A 17,537-nucleotide genomic window follows, 5' to 3' on the forward strand; every position below is an offset into this window, starting at 1 on the left:
TAGCTAGATGTGAGCTAAGTACAACATAGATTGTGAGTGAATCCAATCAAATGTCTCTGGTTTTATGTTGCTATATAAAGGCACTAACTGTGAGTTTAAAATTTCTTGTTTCACTTTAAACTGTTCTCTATGCTTATTTCCTGGAGTTAGGTTTTTCTTTAGTCTGCCCGTGTGTTGCACTCTGTCATTCACATGTGCGCTAATTTTCTTTTGCCAAGAGATGATTCTCATTAAGACAGGTCTGAGGAATACTCTGTCAGTATTATACAATCAGTGTTATTCAGCAATTTCCGCCACCATCCCCCTCATTCCCCAAGACTGCATGAGCGCTGCTCGATGTGACTATGGTTGTTCCTGTAATTTCTAAGCTGCAGCCAACTTTTACATTCTCCACAGGCTAGACCAAATTTATCTTTCTGTGGAAGGGATGGGAGAGCTGCAGTGAACCTCCACTCCCACACTTGTTCCTCATAGCACGGCAGAGTTCAGACTTGCTTCAGGGAAGGAGAGCTGGCTTTGTAGCCTGGGAATGCAGGTACCATGAATCCGCCTGAAATGGTGGCAGATGTTCCTGCTGGGGCTGCTGCCTCCTGGTTCCGTGGAGTGTCACTGAATAGCAGCTCGTCTGTATTGAATGTGCACGCTGATTTTGTGCCACTGGCAAAATGAGCGAGTGGAATATGGTATTTTACTTGGTTTCATGTTTCCAGTACGAATTTTCCCATTTCTGGAACGGCTTTGAAAGTGTCAGTTTTACGCAGTGCTCTGCACAGTGTGCAAATCTATAGGATGTTAGGTGAAGATCTGAGATGGAAATCAGGAACCCATCTATCTTTGGGTTTCAGAACCCAGATACTTGTAAGCATCTGGACTCCATGCCTGAACCTCTTTCAGAATTCCAGTCATAAGGAGCCCAAAATGGTAAACCTGATTTTTAGAAAACATCTCCCATTGGTGCTGTGTATTTTGCAGAACTAGTGTGTCAGAATAATTCAAATATGTTTCAGCTTCCATTTTTGTTGTATTATATATTTTGATTTGCAAATTACAGATGAATGTATATTCTAAGATTATGGGGAAAAGCTCTGTTAATAATTTTTTCTCTCTTAATTTCTTGCTGTTCTCCACCAATAAATTATTAATATCTGTTTGGCAGTTCTAATTATCACACATCTTTAGTTTAAACACATTTGATTAGTTCATAACTCACTGTCTTCCAAAAAATGAAACATAAATATTTGGCTAAATTAGATTTAGTCTTTCTGAGGAATATTGGCTTGTGGCTAAAACCTCTTATGAGATCTCCAAAGTAAAATGTTTTCATTTGCTGAAAGGCAGAAACCTATTTATTATATTTAGGCAACTGCATTTTGAGAGAATATGGGTAGAAGATAAAGATGGACATCTGGTGTTTTATTCACCACAGAAAGGGCAGCTCATTTTGTTTGCTGTATAAAAACAAGAATCATCTATCAGTATGGAAGTAAAGAGCTTCCTTGGTATTTTTGCGGTTGTTTATAGTTCAGGTCATGGGTCCCTGACCAAAGTTTCTTTGAGTGCTTATTTTAGAGCTGCTTATCGGTGGCTACAATTATAGGCAACTTTACTTGGGTGCAAACACTTCCCTCTGCAACCTCTAACCTGCAGTGGGTGTCTGATGTCAGGACCAGCCTATTGTTAAGGAATATGGACTGTTTTGTTTGAAGACCCAAATATTGGAGAAAGAATTTTTGCATGAAGAGACTTCAAAGTCATCTGCCAAAGTCACTCTAACAAGATATAAAGTGGAGAAGCAGATTATTAAATAATTCCCTTTTATATTTTTTCTGATAAATATTTATAGGTGAGGCATATAACAAAGCCTGTAGTTAAGTCTGAATAAATTTTCAAATCTTAATATCTCGAGCAAACTTTCATTTTTCAGTCTAAAAAGTGACATGTTATTCTGATGCCTAAAGTGACTTGCTCTCTTACAAAAATGGATAAAGGCAGCGTGGAGGAAAAATTTTTATGTAATGTATGTATTTTGTATGACAACTCCAGTTTAGATAGATTCTGTCTCAATGAAGATAGAACAGAATTTTAAATTAATCTAAGTGTTGGTAAAATGTACCTTCCAGTGGCACAATAACAATTTCATATGACTAAATTAAAACAAAATACTTAATAAATGCATTTCAACTAAAAAACTGATGTAATTCAAGAAATACCTTCTACACATAGTTAGTAATTTTAATACATACTGGTTGTAGGAGTTCAGTCAGGTGTATCATTATCGTAGATGCCTGTGATAAAATGTAGTAAACGCTCATGTTTAATTGCAACCATGCAATGGAAATGACCTCCTGTACTGCTGGCAAAAGTGTGCCAGAAGGAGAAAAACCATCAATTAATGTAAAGGCATCTCCTGGTGCTTGATATTGTGGGCTATCTCCTATTTTGCAAATCAAAAACCCATTCAAGTATTAAGTTCCCATATGCTGGTTTGGGTTTTTTGGAAGGAATTTGTTTCCTTTTTTAAGAATAACTGAAGTAATGCCATAAAAAAAATAAAAATAAACCTCCTCTTTGTTTCCTTATATTGGATTAAACTGCAAAAGAGCCATTCAGCAATTTCATTCCATTACACTGACCAATGTTCATAAATGTCAGAGATGGATTTTACATCCCCAGAAATTTGGTTTGTATTCTAAAGCTGCACCGCTGGCCGAGCTGCTGGCAGCAGCAGCAGCACATGAGGCTTTGCTCAGCCCGGCTTGTGTGGAGCTTTCTGGAGCATCAGAGGGGGAACAGCACAAAAAGTCGAGGAGGGGAGCAGAGGCAGAGCTGGCAAGGTCTCGCTTACTTGGGCCAGTAACTAGAGCATCTCTGAGCATAATGTATGCTCTTCCTTGTTTACTCTGCTTGCTCTTCTGGGTTTTCCTTTTTGTTTTGAACAAGTGAATATCGGGTCTATCTGATCACTGCTCTGTCTATCTGCATAATGCTCTGATTTGTTTTGGCAATGCAGGCAGAGTGCTATGCTGTCAAAAGGATGGTAACGCTGGGATGTGCAGTATGCAAATTGGGAAGTTTTAAAGAAATGTTAAAATTAACATTGTATCTGCTTAAATACCATGGAAGGCAAAGAGAGATATGAATACTAGCTGAGTAATTAGTAGAGTGGGGTGTATCCTCCTGTAAAAACGTTTACATAAATATACATGGGGAAAGGTATAATCGAGCTTGTGAAAGATGACTCCTTTCATTTCTTACGTGTTGTGCACACTGTATTTTCAATTAGTTGATGTTTTAGATAAATTGATATGCTTAGTTCAGTTAATAAAATTCTTAAAATAACAATTCCATAATCTTAACATTTTCAGTGTGTTTGAATGCCTACCTAAATGTCTCCTTTATCTGCCTAGGAATTGATATCGTTCAGTATGGATGTTGAAACTGCAGAATAATTTTTTTCCTCTGCTGGAGAGGATTTGAACCTGTGCATTGACTCTGTTTAGCACTTCTGATACGGATACTTCCAATAACAATATCACCTCTCAGAGTTGTTCTGCTTTGGTGGAACAAAGAACTGAGAACGCCTCTCCTGTCTCGTCGTTGCCTTCCTTGGGAACAAGATTTGGTTCCTGCTCTGGTTTATATTTGTTTAGGGAGAGAGAACATGTCAGCAGCATACCTCGCTTCAGGAGGCATGGTAGAGGCATGTAGATAGGATGACTGTAACTATTCAGTCATGTATATTTGTTTTCATTTATGATGTGGGAGTGCATCAGCTTGTTTCATAGCTAGCTACAGTTCTTTCACACTTTTTCACATCTCCAATTTTTCCCCTCATGAAATTTGAAGACTGTCTCTTTTTTCCCTTCAGTTTGAAAATAGTGCCCATTCTTGCCTTCAGTGCACTTTGTCAAGAAATGATACACCAAGTCCTACTTTGAAGCTGCTCTTCCGAACATACTGTATCATTTTACAGCTACACACAAAGCCAGTTTTATCTCTGATTATCAGAATGAAATTGTTAGTAGTAGCATATATGTCAAAACGGCATATCTAAGTGGAATTTCCTAACCTTGTGAGTGTTTTTTTTGTTTGTTTGTTTTTTGGTTTGGTTTTGTTTTTTTTTATCAGACGTATTGATCTGAAAAAATTAATTGTCCCACCTCATTTGGTGGTCATGTTCAGTCTCCTCAGTGAAACCTATGCCTGAAATCTATCAATAGCTACTGAATGACATCTTCCCTGTCATCTCTTTCTCTGAAGTAGAGAAAATAGAATTTCCCCTATCAGCAGAAACTTAAAGATTATACTGATAACTAAGAGATTGAATTGACTAGGAAAAAAATCTATTAAAGGAAAATAAGTGATACTGAAGGGCTTTCTAATTTTTGGAAGGGTGTTAGGAAATTACCTTCCTTTTCATATTTGATTCTTTGTTGAGAAGAATTACAGAATGCTTCTTCCAATTTTAGCCTCTGAATTTTTAGTATAGAGGCATCCTAAATGTCATGTTTCTAAATGGCACTCTTAAAATTACTGTCACTACAAAATTCTTAATTAATGCAAGTATTCCAGCATGAGATACAAGATTATTTTGCAGCTGAAATATTTTTAGATCTGTCTCTCTCAAACTTTTTTTCATGTCTTTAAAGTGGTCATTTCTAATTTGAGAACGCGAATGTGTTTTACAGTGATCCACTACAGAAATTTGCTGACATTTAGATAACCAACATGTGGCACTTTTCAGTTGGTTTAAGGGCTGATAATATCAAACTGAAACAAATCAGTTGCAGCCCCTACACAAAATGTTGCCTGATTCTAAGAGCAGTGGTCTAGCTTGAATGAGGGGGTGGACTGGAGGAAGCTGTAGTGCTTGTGCTCTGACATGTGTTGATGCAGAAGCAATCCTGATGATGTGAAATATATCCATTCGATAAACAAAGGCAGAATCAACACTTGCTATGAGAAAACGTATTTGTGAGCCTTTCATCAGCACCTTTTTCCCATCTAGTAGCCATCTGGACAGGTGCACTACTTAGATTTTTTAATGAGGAGTGGGGCTGAAGTGTCTTAGAATTGTAGAATGGCCTGGGTTGGAAGGGACCTTGAAGCTCATATTCCAAATCCCCTGCCACAGATGGGGATGCAGCCCACTAGATCAAGTTTCTCATAAAGGAGTTATGTAAAAGTGAGGGAGAGCAAAAGCATTCTCAGAGCTCCACTGACAGTGGTGCATTGTTTTTGCCCAAGGTTAAGTGGAAGTCGGGCTTTAATTCTTTCTACTGTTGTTTAATAAGTTTCTGTGGAGGAAAAGCAACTGCAAATATCAGTGGTATTCAGGCAGTTGTGTTAGGGGATCATTGGCTGAAAACTAAGAGTCGAATTTTTAAATAATGTTGCCATATTTTATAAGTTTCTTTTTGTCCTCTCCATCTTTTTGTCCTGTATGCAGTGAGTGCAACCTTTCTTCTCCTTGCTGTACCTTTATTTCTCAGAAATCTGAGACTGAATTTGTTATTGCATGTAAAATACTATGAAATCGTCAGATGGAACTGCTGAATGCATAGCAAGAGCCAATTATCTTTTGATGAAATGTCCACTGGCTAAATATTAGTTGAAAGTATATTGAAAATATACATACATTCATACATACATGCATATATATAAATAAATGTATATATAAGTGTAAGTTAATCAGTTTTGTTAGTCCCCTTCTGTGGTCAGTACTGTGATTTTCTTTTCTAGTATTCAAAGCCCTCAATCTTTAAACCTAACCAAACTATATAACCAAAGACTTGTGAAAGTAGTAAGTAGCTGTTCATTGCCTTCCCTGGGCTGTGATCAGGTCTCCTGAGAGGTGCGTTTATCTAATCATCTGCCTTGTGCATATAATCACAACTTAGCAACAAATTGCAAATTGCCACTGCTAAATGGGTTTAAAGAGATAAAAATCATGAAATCTTTTTGAAATTGTGGAAGTCTGTAATTTTAAATGCATTCTATGGTTATATAAAAAAGAAGACTCAGTATCACTGAACTTTAGTAATGTCTTTTTGAAGTAGGAAATTGTATCAATATTTAAAAAAAAAACACAGCAAGGAACATACATTGGATCTCTTAAGTATATATGGCTAACCTTGAAGTAATGGACTCCAGTATTGTTCTAAAATCAAATTAAGATTTCTGGTGGTCTGAAAACTTCATTATGAGCTTATTTTTTAATCGCTTTTAGTCTCCATCAGAATGAAACCATTAGGCTGGAAGATTCCCAAGGCCAGCACTGCTCCATCAGGGAAACACAGTTTTCAGAGCATCAGCCTCTGCCTCATCCCAAACTGAGTAGTCTCAGGTATAGAAAGCTATTCTGCTGCTCTAGCAAGTTACCTTGCTAAGTAAACGAATGTTCATTAAGCTTGTGATATACTTTAAATTGAAAAAGAATAGGAAATACTGATGAAATTTTCACCTGGAAAAGTGTCACTTAATCATATTTCTGGCCTTCAGCATCACCAGTGGGTGAGTAGGATACACGGTTAGAATTCTACTGTAGCGTGTGCTTTGCAATCAAAGGAGGTGAGCCACGAAAGAGGTTTTATTTCAGCCTGGCCACATTTCCTTGGTTGTGTTTACTTAATATGAGCTTGAAGTTGTCAAGGTGGAAATACAGTAGCATAAAAGAATCTAAATTGACACTTTCAGGAGAACAGTTTATTCTTTAAAAGCAAAATAAAATACCAACCCCAAAGTTTCGTCTTCCTAAAGCTTTGTGAAATGAAGTACTTTCAGATGAGGAATGTTTTATCCATGTAGAAGGATGACACCTCACTGTAGAAGTGACCTGTTTGTTTGTGTAAAAAAGGCCAACATAAAATAGTGGCACTCCACTAATAAGTTTAATGCCTTTATATGAATATGTTCACAGAGATAGATTACAGTGAATTTTAAGGTTGGAAATTTTAAAATTAAAAAAAATTGTTGCTGACCCCAAATCACCGAAGCAGTCCAGTATGCATCGGCAACATTTAAACAGGTTTTGCTCTATGGAGGATGTTGAATGCAATATTTCTTTCTAAAGTAGAATGAATTTAGTATTTAGTTTTGTGCCTTTTTCTCAGAACAAGCTTGTTTTCTTCTAGGTGTGTGTATTTGTGAGAGAGAAACAAACGGCCAGAATGAGAATGGATAGCTGGGCAGAAGGGGATATCCTCATTTTAAGGTTCTAAAAACACCTGTGCAATCATTAAAAGAGTTAGGTCCTCTGAAGAAAACACTCCCTTCTTCATTCTCCTGTCCTTCAACACATCCCAGTAATTATCTGTGTTTTGCAGATGTTTTCAGGCATATCTAGCTTTGTTCCTTCTTAGTAGAATAATAGAGTTGCACAACCAGAGGAAGATAACATGTCCTATGAGAATGAAATTCTGATATGAATAATACCAAGTTTAGTGTTTGCTACCATACAGTACAATATAATTTAAAATTACTGTTAGTTCTGCTAAGATTTTTCTGTTTTATATAGTACATTGATTTCTCTGTTAGGTGAACCAGTGATCTATGAAAGCAAAGGAAATAAAGCTGTGTTTGAAGGTGAGCTTAAAAAAAAAAAGAGCAAAAAGGAAAGTCAGTGTGTTCATTTCACTGAGCATCTGCTAGTCAATCACAATGTTTAGCTAAAGAAGAAGCAAGTTTTCTAGGAAAGCTTGTGAAATTTTTTTGCAGTTCTTGATTCCCTGAATGTGTAGAGTGAAATCATGTTGCATCTGAGATCAGAAAATCTGATCTGTGGTGCATCAGGTTTTGCTTCAGAGGAATTTGACAAGCAGTCTGAGTTAGTGTCTTTTTCAGTGGCTTTGGATGAGTATTTATTTTCAGTGTTTAGGCCGAATTTCCTGAAGTTTTACTGATACAATTTGCTCCTTTTTAATAAAAGATCAGAATTTTTACAATCTTTCTTTAAACTGAGAAAATATAAACTTAAGCAAAGCCCTGAAGGCTCTGCAGCATCCATTCACACCACTCAATGCCTGAGAGGTGCTGCTCTCTGTGCTGTGTGGTTTGTGAGACCACTGACAAGTTCTGCTGGTTCAGTCTGGGTGTACCATAAGGATAATCAAATCTCAAACTGCGCTGATTCAGGGAAATTGAGACTCTGCTGTTGATGGGCAGAAAAAGGAAATGATACAGCAAGCAAATCTGAATTTGTATGTACAGCAAATTATGCAGCGCATTAACTCAGGGATGAAATTTCCTTCCTTAAGGCTCACTTTTCTCTGGGTTGGGCATATAAAGTGGAAAATAAAATGCCTGTTAGAATTCATAACTTATTACATTATTCAGCCGAATACAAACAGTGATTAATTAATACTAAGTAACTCTTTCTCACTGCTTGGGTAGGCACTCATTTTGAACAGGCTGTTTATGCTATCCAGAACAGCCTGTGACAGTGAATAAAACACTAACACTTTAGCGCCATATTCCAGAGCAGAAAAAACGCTATGACTGTAATTTTATAAAAATATAGCAAATAAATTATTAGTGAAAACATCACCAAAAGAGGCCTATGAATCTGAGAATGGAATTCTGAGAATTCCAAAGTAGTAATTAGTGTGGGATTTTAAAAAATATTTCTATATAAAATAATTTTTAAAAATTTTGAAATAATATGTCTCAAGATTGGTGTTTATACTTTAATACTTGAAGACTTTTTTTTTTTGCCTAGAGGCAAAAAAATTATATATTATAAACATTTTATACATCTGAGACATTTAGAAGCATTTAAAAAGCTTCAGGAATAGTTCAGTGCAGTGATGACCTCTGCACCCTCTGTTAATGGCATCCAGTAGTAGCTTCACTGAGTTAGCTTCAGCTGAGCAATAAGCTCTGTAGCTGTTTGCTGTGGGGCTGAGGTCAGTTCTTGCTTCTCATTTTGAGCTTTGGAAGATCTCATTACCCGTAGACTCCTGCTTTTTTTCCTCATTCTTGAAAATTTTGTGTCACAAGCCTACCTCCTACTTGCTCTTCATCAACATTTTATAATACCTTACATAAATGTGGAACTCTTGAGGCTGTAAATTCTAGATTCATAACCATCCTCACTGGGGAAGTAGAATAATAAAATAATAAATATAAAAAATATAAAAAATAATAATTAAATAAATAATCCTAAAAGTAGTTAAAGCAAAGGGCAGTCTCAGTGTGTCGATGGCAGCTCCTTGCACTGTCTCGTGAGGCTTCCTCTGCTACGGGACCAGTACGGCGTTCTGAGCCGCAGGCGAGGAGCGCATTGTATTACTGTCTCTGCACGGGTCAGAGAAGGGCAAGACGGGCAGTTGCATCTAGTTTTTCTCACCTGAAATAAAGCAAAACAAAACATGGTCAAGAGAATGGCATTTGGAAACATTCTCCTAAAAGAAAATGTCCGACTCATTTCTAAATGAAAAATAATAAGGGTTTTTCTTACTAACTAATCAGCTTATATTATATTGTGGGCTAAAATATAAAAATCCTTAGCAGTCAACATTATTTTAGCCCTGATGCTACCACTTTTGCTGACATTCAGCATCAGGAACACCAGTGTGTTTTGTATAATCACAGCACATGATGATCCTTTAAACCACGGATTACCGTAGGTTAAAAACACCTGGTTCTGTATTATCTCTTATGTTGGCTGGTTGCTGTGTGGCTCTGGTTAGCCTTTTTTGCATAACTGCTCCCTGTGATAGAGAAATGTAAAGATCAATCTGAAGTTAGCAATGCTTTGCTTAGGAGAGAGCCACAGATGCAAGGACACCTCCTGTAGTTATTTCCTATTTGTTTTCCACTAGTTTTAAGGATTCCTTGAAGGTGTTTATTCTCCCAGAGTACTTTTGTAAAGTACTTTGGTTGATAGCATTTTAAACGTGTTTGTGGTAGTTTTACTTGTAGATCACAGTGGCACTGGTGTATGAATTTAGTGGTTCCTTGTGGTAATTCCAGATTACTGGGAAGGAATTCCAGATTACTGAAAAGGAATCTAGCATACTGAGAAGTATTACAGTAATTCAAAAAGTCAGGAGACATTGGGAAATCTTTGCCAGATATGGTGAATACTCTCACATACTGAGCAAAAGTACATACAGCCTGAATAAAACTGAACATTTTTAGCAGTTAGTGCTAAAATTTACTATTATCACATTTTTTGCAAGACTGAAAATATGTAAGACATAAATCACATTGTGGTACACAGGGAATAATTTTTATATATTTTATTATTTTTTTACTTATTTATTTTATTATTTATATATTTTTATATAATTTACTTCATGGAGCTTTTGAGTACCAATAAGAGGTACATTGCCAACTGCTCTCTTCTCTCAAACAGTAGTTAAATCTAATGTCTCCAGGTGTCTCTTGGAACAAAATTTTGAAACTGGGAATTCTCATGCTGTTCTCAATCCTATGCTGCTTTTTCTTTAGCATGTTTTACAGTTCCAGATACTAATTTATATTCGCTGATGAGCACTCTATAAACTTAGAAGTATTTACTTCCAAGATAGGCATGAAAAAAGGGAATTTTTAAATTTCATGGTTAAATTTTTGTGGTTGTTCAGCCTGGAGAAGGAAAGGTTTCGGTGTGACCTGACTGTGTCCTTTCAAAATCTGGTATATACCTGAAGGGAGCCTACAGGAACAATGGATAGAGACTATGTTCAAAGGCACGTTGTGACAGGACCAGGTAGAATGGCTTCAGACTGGAAGAGCTTTAGATTAGATATTACAAAAAGGTTTTTATTGTGAATCTGTGGAGATGCTCCCTCTCTGGAAGGCCAGGCCGGGTGGAGCTCGGAGGAGCCAGGTCTAATGGAGGTGTCCCTGCCTATGGCACAGGAGTTGGAAGTGGATGATCTTTAACATCCCTTTCAATCCAAACCAGTCTATGATTTTATGATCATTTAATAATACAAGAAGCAATCTCTGAAATCTAAAGTAATCCATACTCTCTGTGCAAGTCTAGCAAAAACTAGGCACGTGGTTTTGAAATGTTTTGTGGCCAGTTAAACTATTATTTTTGCTGGTTGCCCTGAACCTTTACCAAGATGAGGGTGTGTTGCATGTCTGGAGGCTGGTGTCAGTATGGTGGAAGTGATGTGCTGGTGCCCTGCACCAGGCCCCCTTGTGACAGAGCACAGGGATAGTTGTGGAGCCACTGCAACAAAAGTCTTGGAGAAACTCTAATGAGTCCATGGGCAACTGTTGCTGATTGGTTTCTGTACCTCTCAAAATCTATTTTAGTTGACCAGATCATGTTCTTGAGCAGAGTAAGATATTATGCATTGGGTTCAGGCTTTCTTGAGTTCCATTTCAGTTCTTTTACTGCATAAGAATAGGTTTCTTTGACTATTTAACATTTCGGATTTGCCATAATTTGCTTAAACTCTGGTAAATGCTGTTGTCCCCTGGAAATCTTCCATCAGGATAGATATTCTATGTAATGGGTGCATTTACTTAGTATTTACATCACAGATACTAGAGTTAGGAGTCCGTCTCTCTACAACATTGCATCAAGCATGGATAGTATTCAAACAGTGTTAGAGGGGAGCCTTTAGATCCTTCTAGAGCAAAATGATGAAATGCAGTACCCCTTTCTATTACAATGCAAATTGCAGCTATTTTTTCTAACATTTCTTAGCTAGCTCTGAAAGAAGATAGACTGTGAGGCTGTAAAAATGCATGAAAGTTCAATTAAGGTTGTAAAAGTAGATGAAGGTTTTTATGTTATCTAATTATTGTTTCTATTTTTTGCTTCGGTGCTTTTTTCTTCTTCCTGTAATTTTATTCCAGCACTGTAATGGTATCAGTACATTTGAAAAGAGATACTGACATTTAATATATGTATTAGGTATTTGGCTTTCCATTTGGACAGAAATCTTGGGAAAATGGTTGCTTTACTAGAGCAGTTCTGATTGGCACAAGACATCACTTTTATCTATATAAAAGCACAAAGAGGTTTCGTCAGGAGTCTGGATAAGTCTGCTCAGGGCCACACGTGCCCACCTTTCAGTATGTGGTATACCATGAAGTGATAAGCCATAGTACTACCTTTATTCGACATGCATATTTTTGAGAAGGAAGGCACATAATGAAGTATTAATTACATTGTCTTCACTGACCATAAGTATGCTGAATGAGTTAAAGCAGTAAGAATTTCCTTAGTAATAACAAAATCTGGTGGCATGATAGAGACCATTTTGTAATATTTTGTAATATTTTAACACATGACATCAACCATTCTCTTTCTTCCTTTTTTCCTAGGTTTTACTGGGACTTAATCATGCTCATAATGATGGTTGGAAACCTTGTCATTATACCAGTCGGAATCACATTCTTCACAGAGCAAACAACAACACCATGGATTATTTTCAATGTGGCATCAGACACTGTTTTTCTATTGGACTTGATCATGAATTTTAGAACTGGGACTGTAAATGAAGACAGCTCTGAGATAATACTGGACCCTAAAATCATTAAGATGAATTACTTAAAAAGCTGGTTTGTGGTTGACTTCATCTCATCAATACCAGTGGATTATATCTTTCTCATTGTAGAAAAAGGAATGGATTCAGAGGTTTACAAGACAGCAAGAGCACTTCGTATTGTGAGATTTACAAAAATCCTCAGCCTGTTACGTTTATTGCGCCTTTCAAGACTGATCAGATACATACACCAGTGGGAAGAGGTAAGATTTATATGGTTATAACATAAATCACTGAGAGATTATTCCCACCCAACACTAGTCAATCTCTGTGAAGAGCTACACAAGAACAACAATGTAATACAGCTTTTCCTCACTGCTTGGTGTAATTACAAACACGTGCTAGTGGCAAGGCCTTTTTGGAAACAACCAGCCCAGAGTAACCATCTTCTCTTTGCTAATGGCAGGGACTAAAATATGTTTGGCATTGCTACAATTCACATGGATGGACTCCTAATGATGTTACCAAATGTTCAAAATATCAAAATAAGGCTCTAGAAAGGAATACCAGAAATTTCAACAACCACCTAAACCTGCACTAGAGTTTGATGACTAGCACTTAAATTTATTAATACTCTTGTAGTCACAGACAACTTAAACTTGTGTCTTTCTATTTTAGAAGAAATTGAAACCATTTGCCATTGAAATTTCCTAGAATGCTCGTTGTTTGAAGGCTGTATATAAGCTGAATATCATAAATACTGGCTTTTACGAAAAACTGGCAGTTCAAATTTTGAGTCACTGCCTTCTAAACTATCAACTCCATGGTCTCCAGACATGATGTTATGGTGCCTGTCAATTTGGCATAGTGACTTGTCCAGGAAATTATGTCATGGCCCAGGAAATTGTGGTATGCCCCACTTTGGCGTACTCATGCTTAGGAAATGTTCAATGCATTGGCACATACCATCATTTTGCTTCTTTCCTGTCCTCATTTCTGTAGGTCTGATTATATTATCAGGTGTTTTAAACAGAAATGCTAAAGCCATAAATAGGAAAAAGAACTGCTGTTTTTTTAAACCTTTCTTGGAGTAAGCATAAGTAGAATTATTTTTTTAAAGCATTATAATGGAAGCAGTATTAAAATTCATTTGCATAAATTTATTTACTTATTTGATAAAGATTTATTTAATCAAATGAATATTGAAGGGCTATTTGATACCTTTTTTGGTACGTTTTTTCTGGTTATCTCTAGTATAATATGCACTTTCTGTAAGAGAAACATAAAAGCAGAGCCATTTGAAATAAAGTCAGATTATAATTTAAAATAGCATAATGCTAGATGGTGCTAAATATCAAAAGTCTAAAAAATTTATAGTAGCTTCTCAAAAAGCCCCTGAAATAGGCCATTATTTTGTATTACTTTATTTGGTAAAGCTACTTCTTTTTGCCTCTCTTTAAAGCACTGCAGAGATGTTTTTGCACAGAAATAGAGCACTGTAGTTTTGTACTCAATTCAACTAAGGCAAATGATTAAGCATATTTTGCAATTCTACCATAAAGCTGCTTTTGTCTCCTCTGTGCTTCACAAAGAGACAACCTTCTGAAATGAATTCAATGATATATTTTCTGGCAGCTTGAGTTAGTTGCTTGCCACTATAAAGGCCTACTAGGCAGAGAAATTAATTCCCTTTTTTCCTCTTCCCTCTGTTGGTTGTCGAACAGAAATCAGGTATTCTAAATGAAAACAGTTGAAGTGGTCACTAAGTGAGACTAAAAGGGACCAGAGTATGTGGTTCAAATCAGGAGCAGCTGCTGTTTGGTCCATTTATCTTTAGCTAATGGCTGCTTGACTGCAACTTCACCTTTAATTCCACTAGTAAAATTTGCGAAATACATTCACAGGAAGGTAAAAAAGTAATCTAAAGATAGGGATTTTTTTTTTTGGCGGGGGGGTTATTTTGAGCCTTTAATAATGTAGCAAAAAGTTCGTTGGCTGATTCTGCAAATAATTCTCACATGCACGAGCAGGGAGAAATACGTAGTCTGAATCAGGCTCTGATAAATCCCCAAATGAAATTTGTGAAAGGAAAAAAGGTAATTTTTGTTTGTTTGTTTTTATTTTTGTTTAGTGTTTTACAGAGATCAGAAATGCAGAAGGTCATGGATTTTCATATATGGCTTCATGGAAAATGCGTGTTACAGTATCTTAATGTTTTAAAACAAACAGACAAAACAACTGGTTAGGGATCACATTAGCTGAATTACTGGGAAACAATAACTGGATGATCCCATGCTGTTGATATTAACGTTGTCTTTATGGGTGTGTTGGCACATGGACTACAAGGAGGAACTGTTAACTTATGGCACAGTACTGGAGCCTGTTTGTGCATGGTTTAAAGGATTTAATAGTTTTTGTGTATGAGCTGACACGGTTTTAAATGTGGTGCAGATAAATCTGAAATATATGTATTTGGTTCCAGAATAATAAACATAATGTCAAAAATATTGAGACGACAGCCAGCAAACTCATTCTACATAATGTGCCAAGAGAATACTTGGATAACTGTTATTCATGGATAACTGATGTATGAACAAACCAAGTTGCATGATAAAGCAGTTATCCCTGTATTTCTGCATCCTCAAAGAAGAAAGGCAGGCTGGCATTGTTTGAGCTTTTCTGTTTTAGATATCACATACCTAGAATTCAGGTGGTTGATATCCTGAACTTTAAGATGAGCAAGCAAAAATTTAAAAGATTTTTACATTACACTGGTGAAACATGGTTCCTTTTCTTTATTTATTTCTACATCATTTAAGTAAATTAAATTAAGATCAAGCTGCCGGCTGCCACCTAAAGTAATATTGAGGTAAATAATACATGCATTGCAGAAGTTTTCTCCTCTTTAAGTGTTATGGAACAGCTATAGCCTGTGGTGGAATATATATGAAAACTGATATATTCATATCAGTCTGATGTTAATTGCTTACCCAAATGAATGGCTCAGTGGAAATGGGAAGAAACACTTCAAGAAAGGGACAGGAGATGTGTGGGCAGGAAATTATTTACTGAATATGCAAATTCTCACTTCCCTGAAGCTACAAATCTTAATACTCCAGTCTTAGATATTAGACTAAGATATTGATATCGTATATTTACTTAAACTAAACTATATGCAAGAAAAAAAATGATATTTGAATTGGTGATTACAGAAATTATAATTTTGAAGTAATTTCTGGCAGGGGCCTTGTTTTGGATTTTTTTTTTTTAATTTACATTTCTAAAAGTACGGAACAGGAGGTCCTGGACCTAATTCTCATTTCCTTTAAGTTTTATGAGACTACCTAAACTTCTGACTCTTGAATGTTTGGGTTTTTTTTTTGCATAGGCTTACATGTAGCTAATAGATTATTCTTAGTTAAATATGCTGATAGATCATTGAACAATTAAAATAAAAGAGACAGACAATTCAAATGAATACATTGTTCCATGCCAAATGATATGCCACTTTGCTTTTGATATGCCACCATTTGCCCATTTGCCTATGAGGTAATATAGTTTACTGGTTCTTTAAAATAACAATATTCTCCAAAAGCTGCATAAAACCCAGACTTCAACAGCTTTGCTTACAGCTTTTCTAAACACAGACAAGACCTAGTAAATCTACGAGTAAACAGAAGCAGTTCTTCAAAAAATCGGTCTTTTTTTTTTCTGAGATGTCTGATTATATAGAACTAGAACCATTTTAGAAGAGAATAGTGCTTATTGCAAGTTATATAATACGGGTTATGTTCTGCAAAAGATCACATGGCAAAATGTGCAAAAATTGTGAATTGCAGCCATAACTTATTTTGGTTTAACTTGTACTGAAATCTGTTTTTCCATTCGCCAAAACTTTATGTGTTTCATTAACCTACATAAATGTTGATATCCACTCCAGTTGATAAAGCTCTGGTGTTTAACAGAACATCCATCTTCCAATGTGGATATACTATATTCCAAATTTGCTGGTTTATTTCTGATAATCACAGTAATGCAGGTTCAGAAATGCGCATAGATAAAAACTTGCTGGAATGCTAGGTCTTACAAAAGTGATTTTAAATTAAATGTGTGAGAGCTTAGCCGGATCAGGTGCTGCATTAAAGATTTCATCTGCTGCTCCCATACTCCCAGCCCTGATTATCACAGACCACCACTAGGTGTCCTCTCCTTGTTCTGTTTGTTGCCAACCTACAAAAACACACATTATGTGTCTCTGTGATGTTGAATCCTTATTATTTCCTAAATAAAATTACCGTAAAAGAAGACTTATCCAGACAACAGAAGAAAACTCCTACTTCAGTAGCCTGCTGTTCCTATGGTAGGTACACAGATGACTTTTGTCCCCTACAAGAAAACCAATTGACTTTTTCTTTCACCTCAAGCCAGGTGAGAATTGGAGGTTTTTATCTCCACTTGATCACTGACTGGCGAGTTTTGTGGGAAGGGAGAGATGATGAGTTAGGTGGGTACTTGGTAGTGTTGGATGAAAACACTTATATTTACTGACTGGATTATTAATTTAATTTAATTTTAACAGGACTCTGCCTAAAAGACATGGGGTTTTCCTATCAGTGATGATGTTTTACAGTTTAACTTTTTAAAATTAATAGCCTTGTGGAAATGGGAGGTGACACATTTTGCTTTCTTTTTATTCAATTTTAATTCCTGTCATCCAAGGAGGTATTTTCAAATACATTTTCTAGGCCCTACATAGTTGTTATGTGTAGTTGTCGATTAGTTAGTTACTGCAAATAAGCACACCAGGACAGGTTGAGTGGCAGTTTTGAAGTAGATTAGCTGAAAGTAGGACACATTTTTATTGTCTTTTAGAGATACATGAACTAAATACAACTTGTCTGTCTCTTAAGGAATGAGTGGAGGATATTTGTTAAGTTACTCAAGGCAAAAGAAGACATAGGAAAGTCCACCTTCTTATAGTGGCACAAAGTCTCTGAATTCTGCAATGAAGCCTCTGTATTGATGTCTTCTGCCTTCCTACCATTAAGAGATGGAAGAAAATTCCCAATTCGAGAGGAAGGGAAACAG

At 36.3% G+C, this 17,537-nt stretch overlaps 1 protein-coding gene across 1 annotated transcript in view; it reads left to right on the plus strand.

The window, feature by feature from the left end:
• Positions 1–17,537, plus strand: part of HCN1 (hyperpolarization activated cyclic nucleotide gated potassium channel 1) — a 192,558-nt gene that overhangs the window by 10,775 nt on the left and 164,246 nt on the right. The window contains exon 2 of the mRNA XM_014884290.2: positions 12,289–12,712. Coding sequence (XP_014739776.2) covers positions 12,289–12,712 — 424 coding nt within the window. The remainder of the gene's footprint in view (positions 1–12,288; positions 12,713–17,537) is intronic.

Source organism: Sturnus vulgaris, chromosome Z (assembly GCF_052056855.1).
Source record: "Sturnus vulgaris isolate bStuVul1 chromosome Z, bStuVul1.hap1, whole genome shotgun sequence".
Taxonomy (NCBI): domain Eukaryota; kingdom Metazoa; phylum Chordata; class Aves; order Passeriformes; family Sturnidae; genus Sturnus; species Sturnus vulgaris.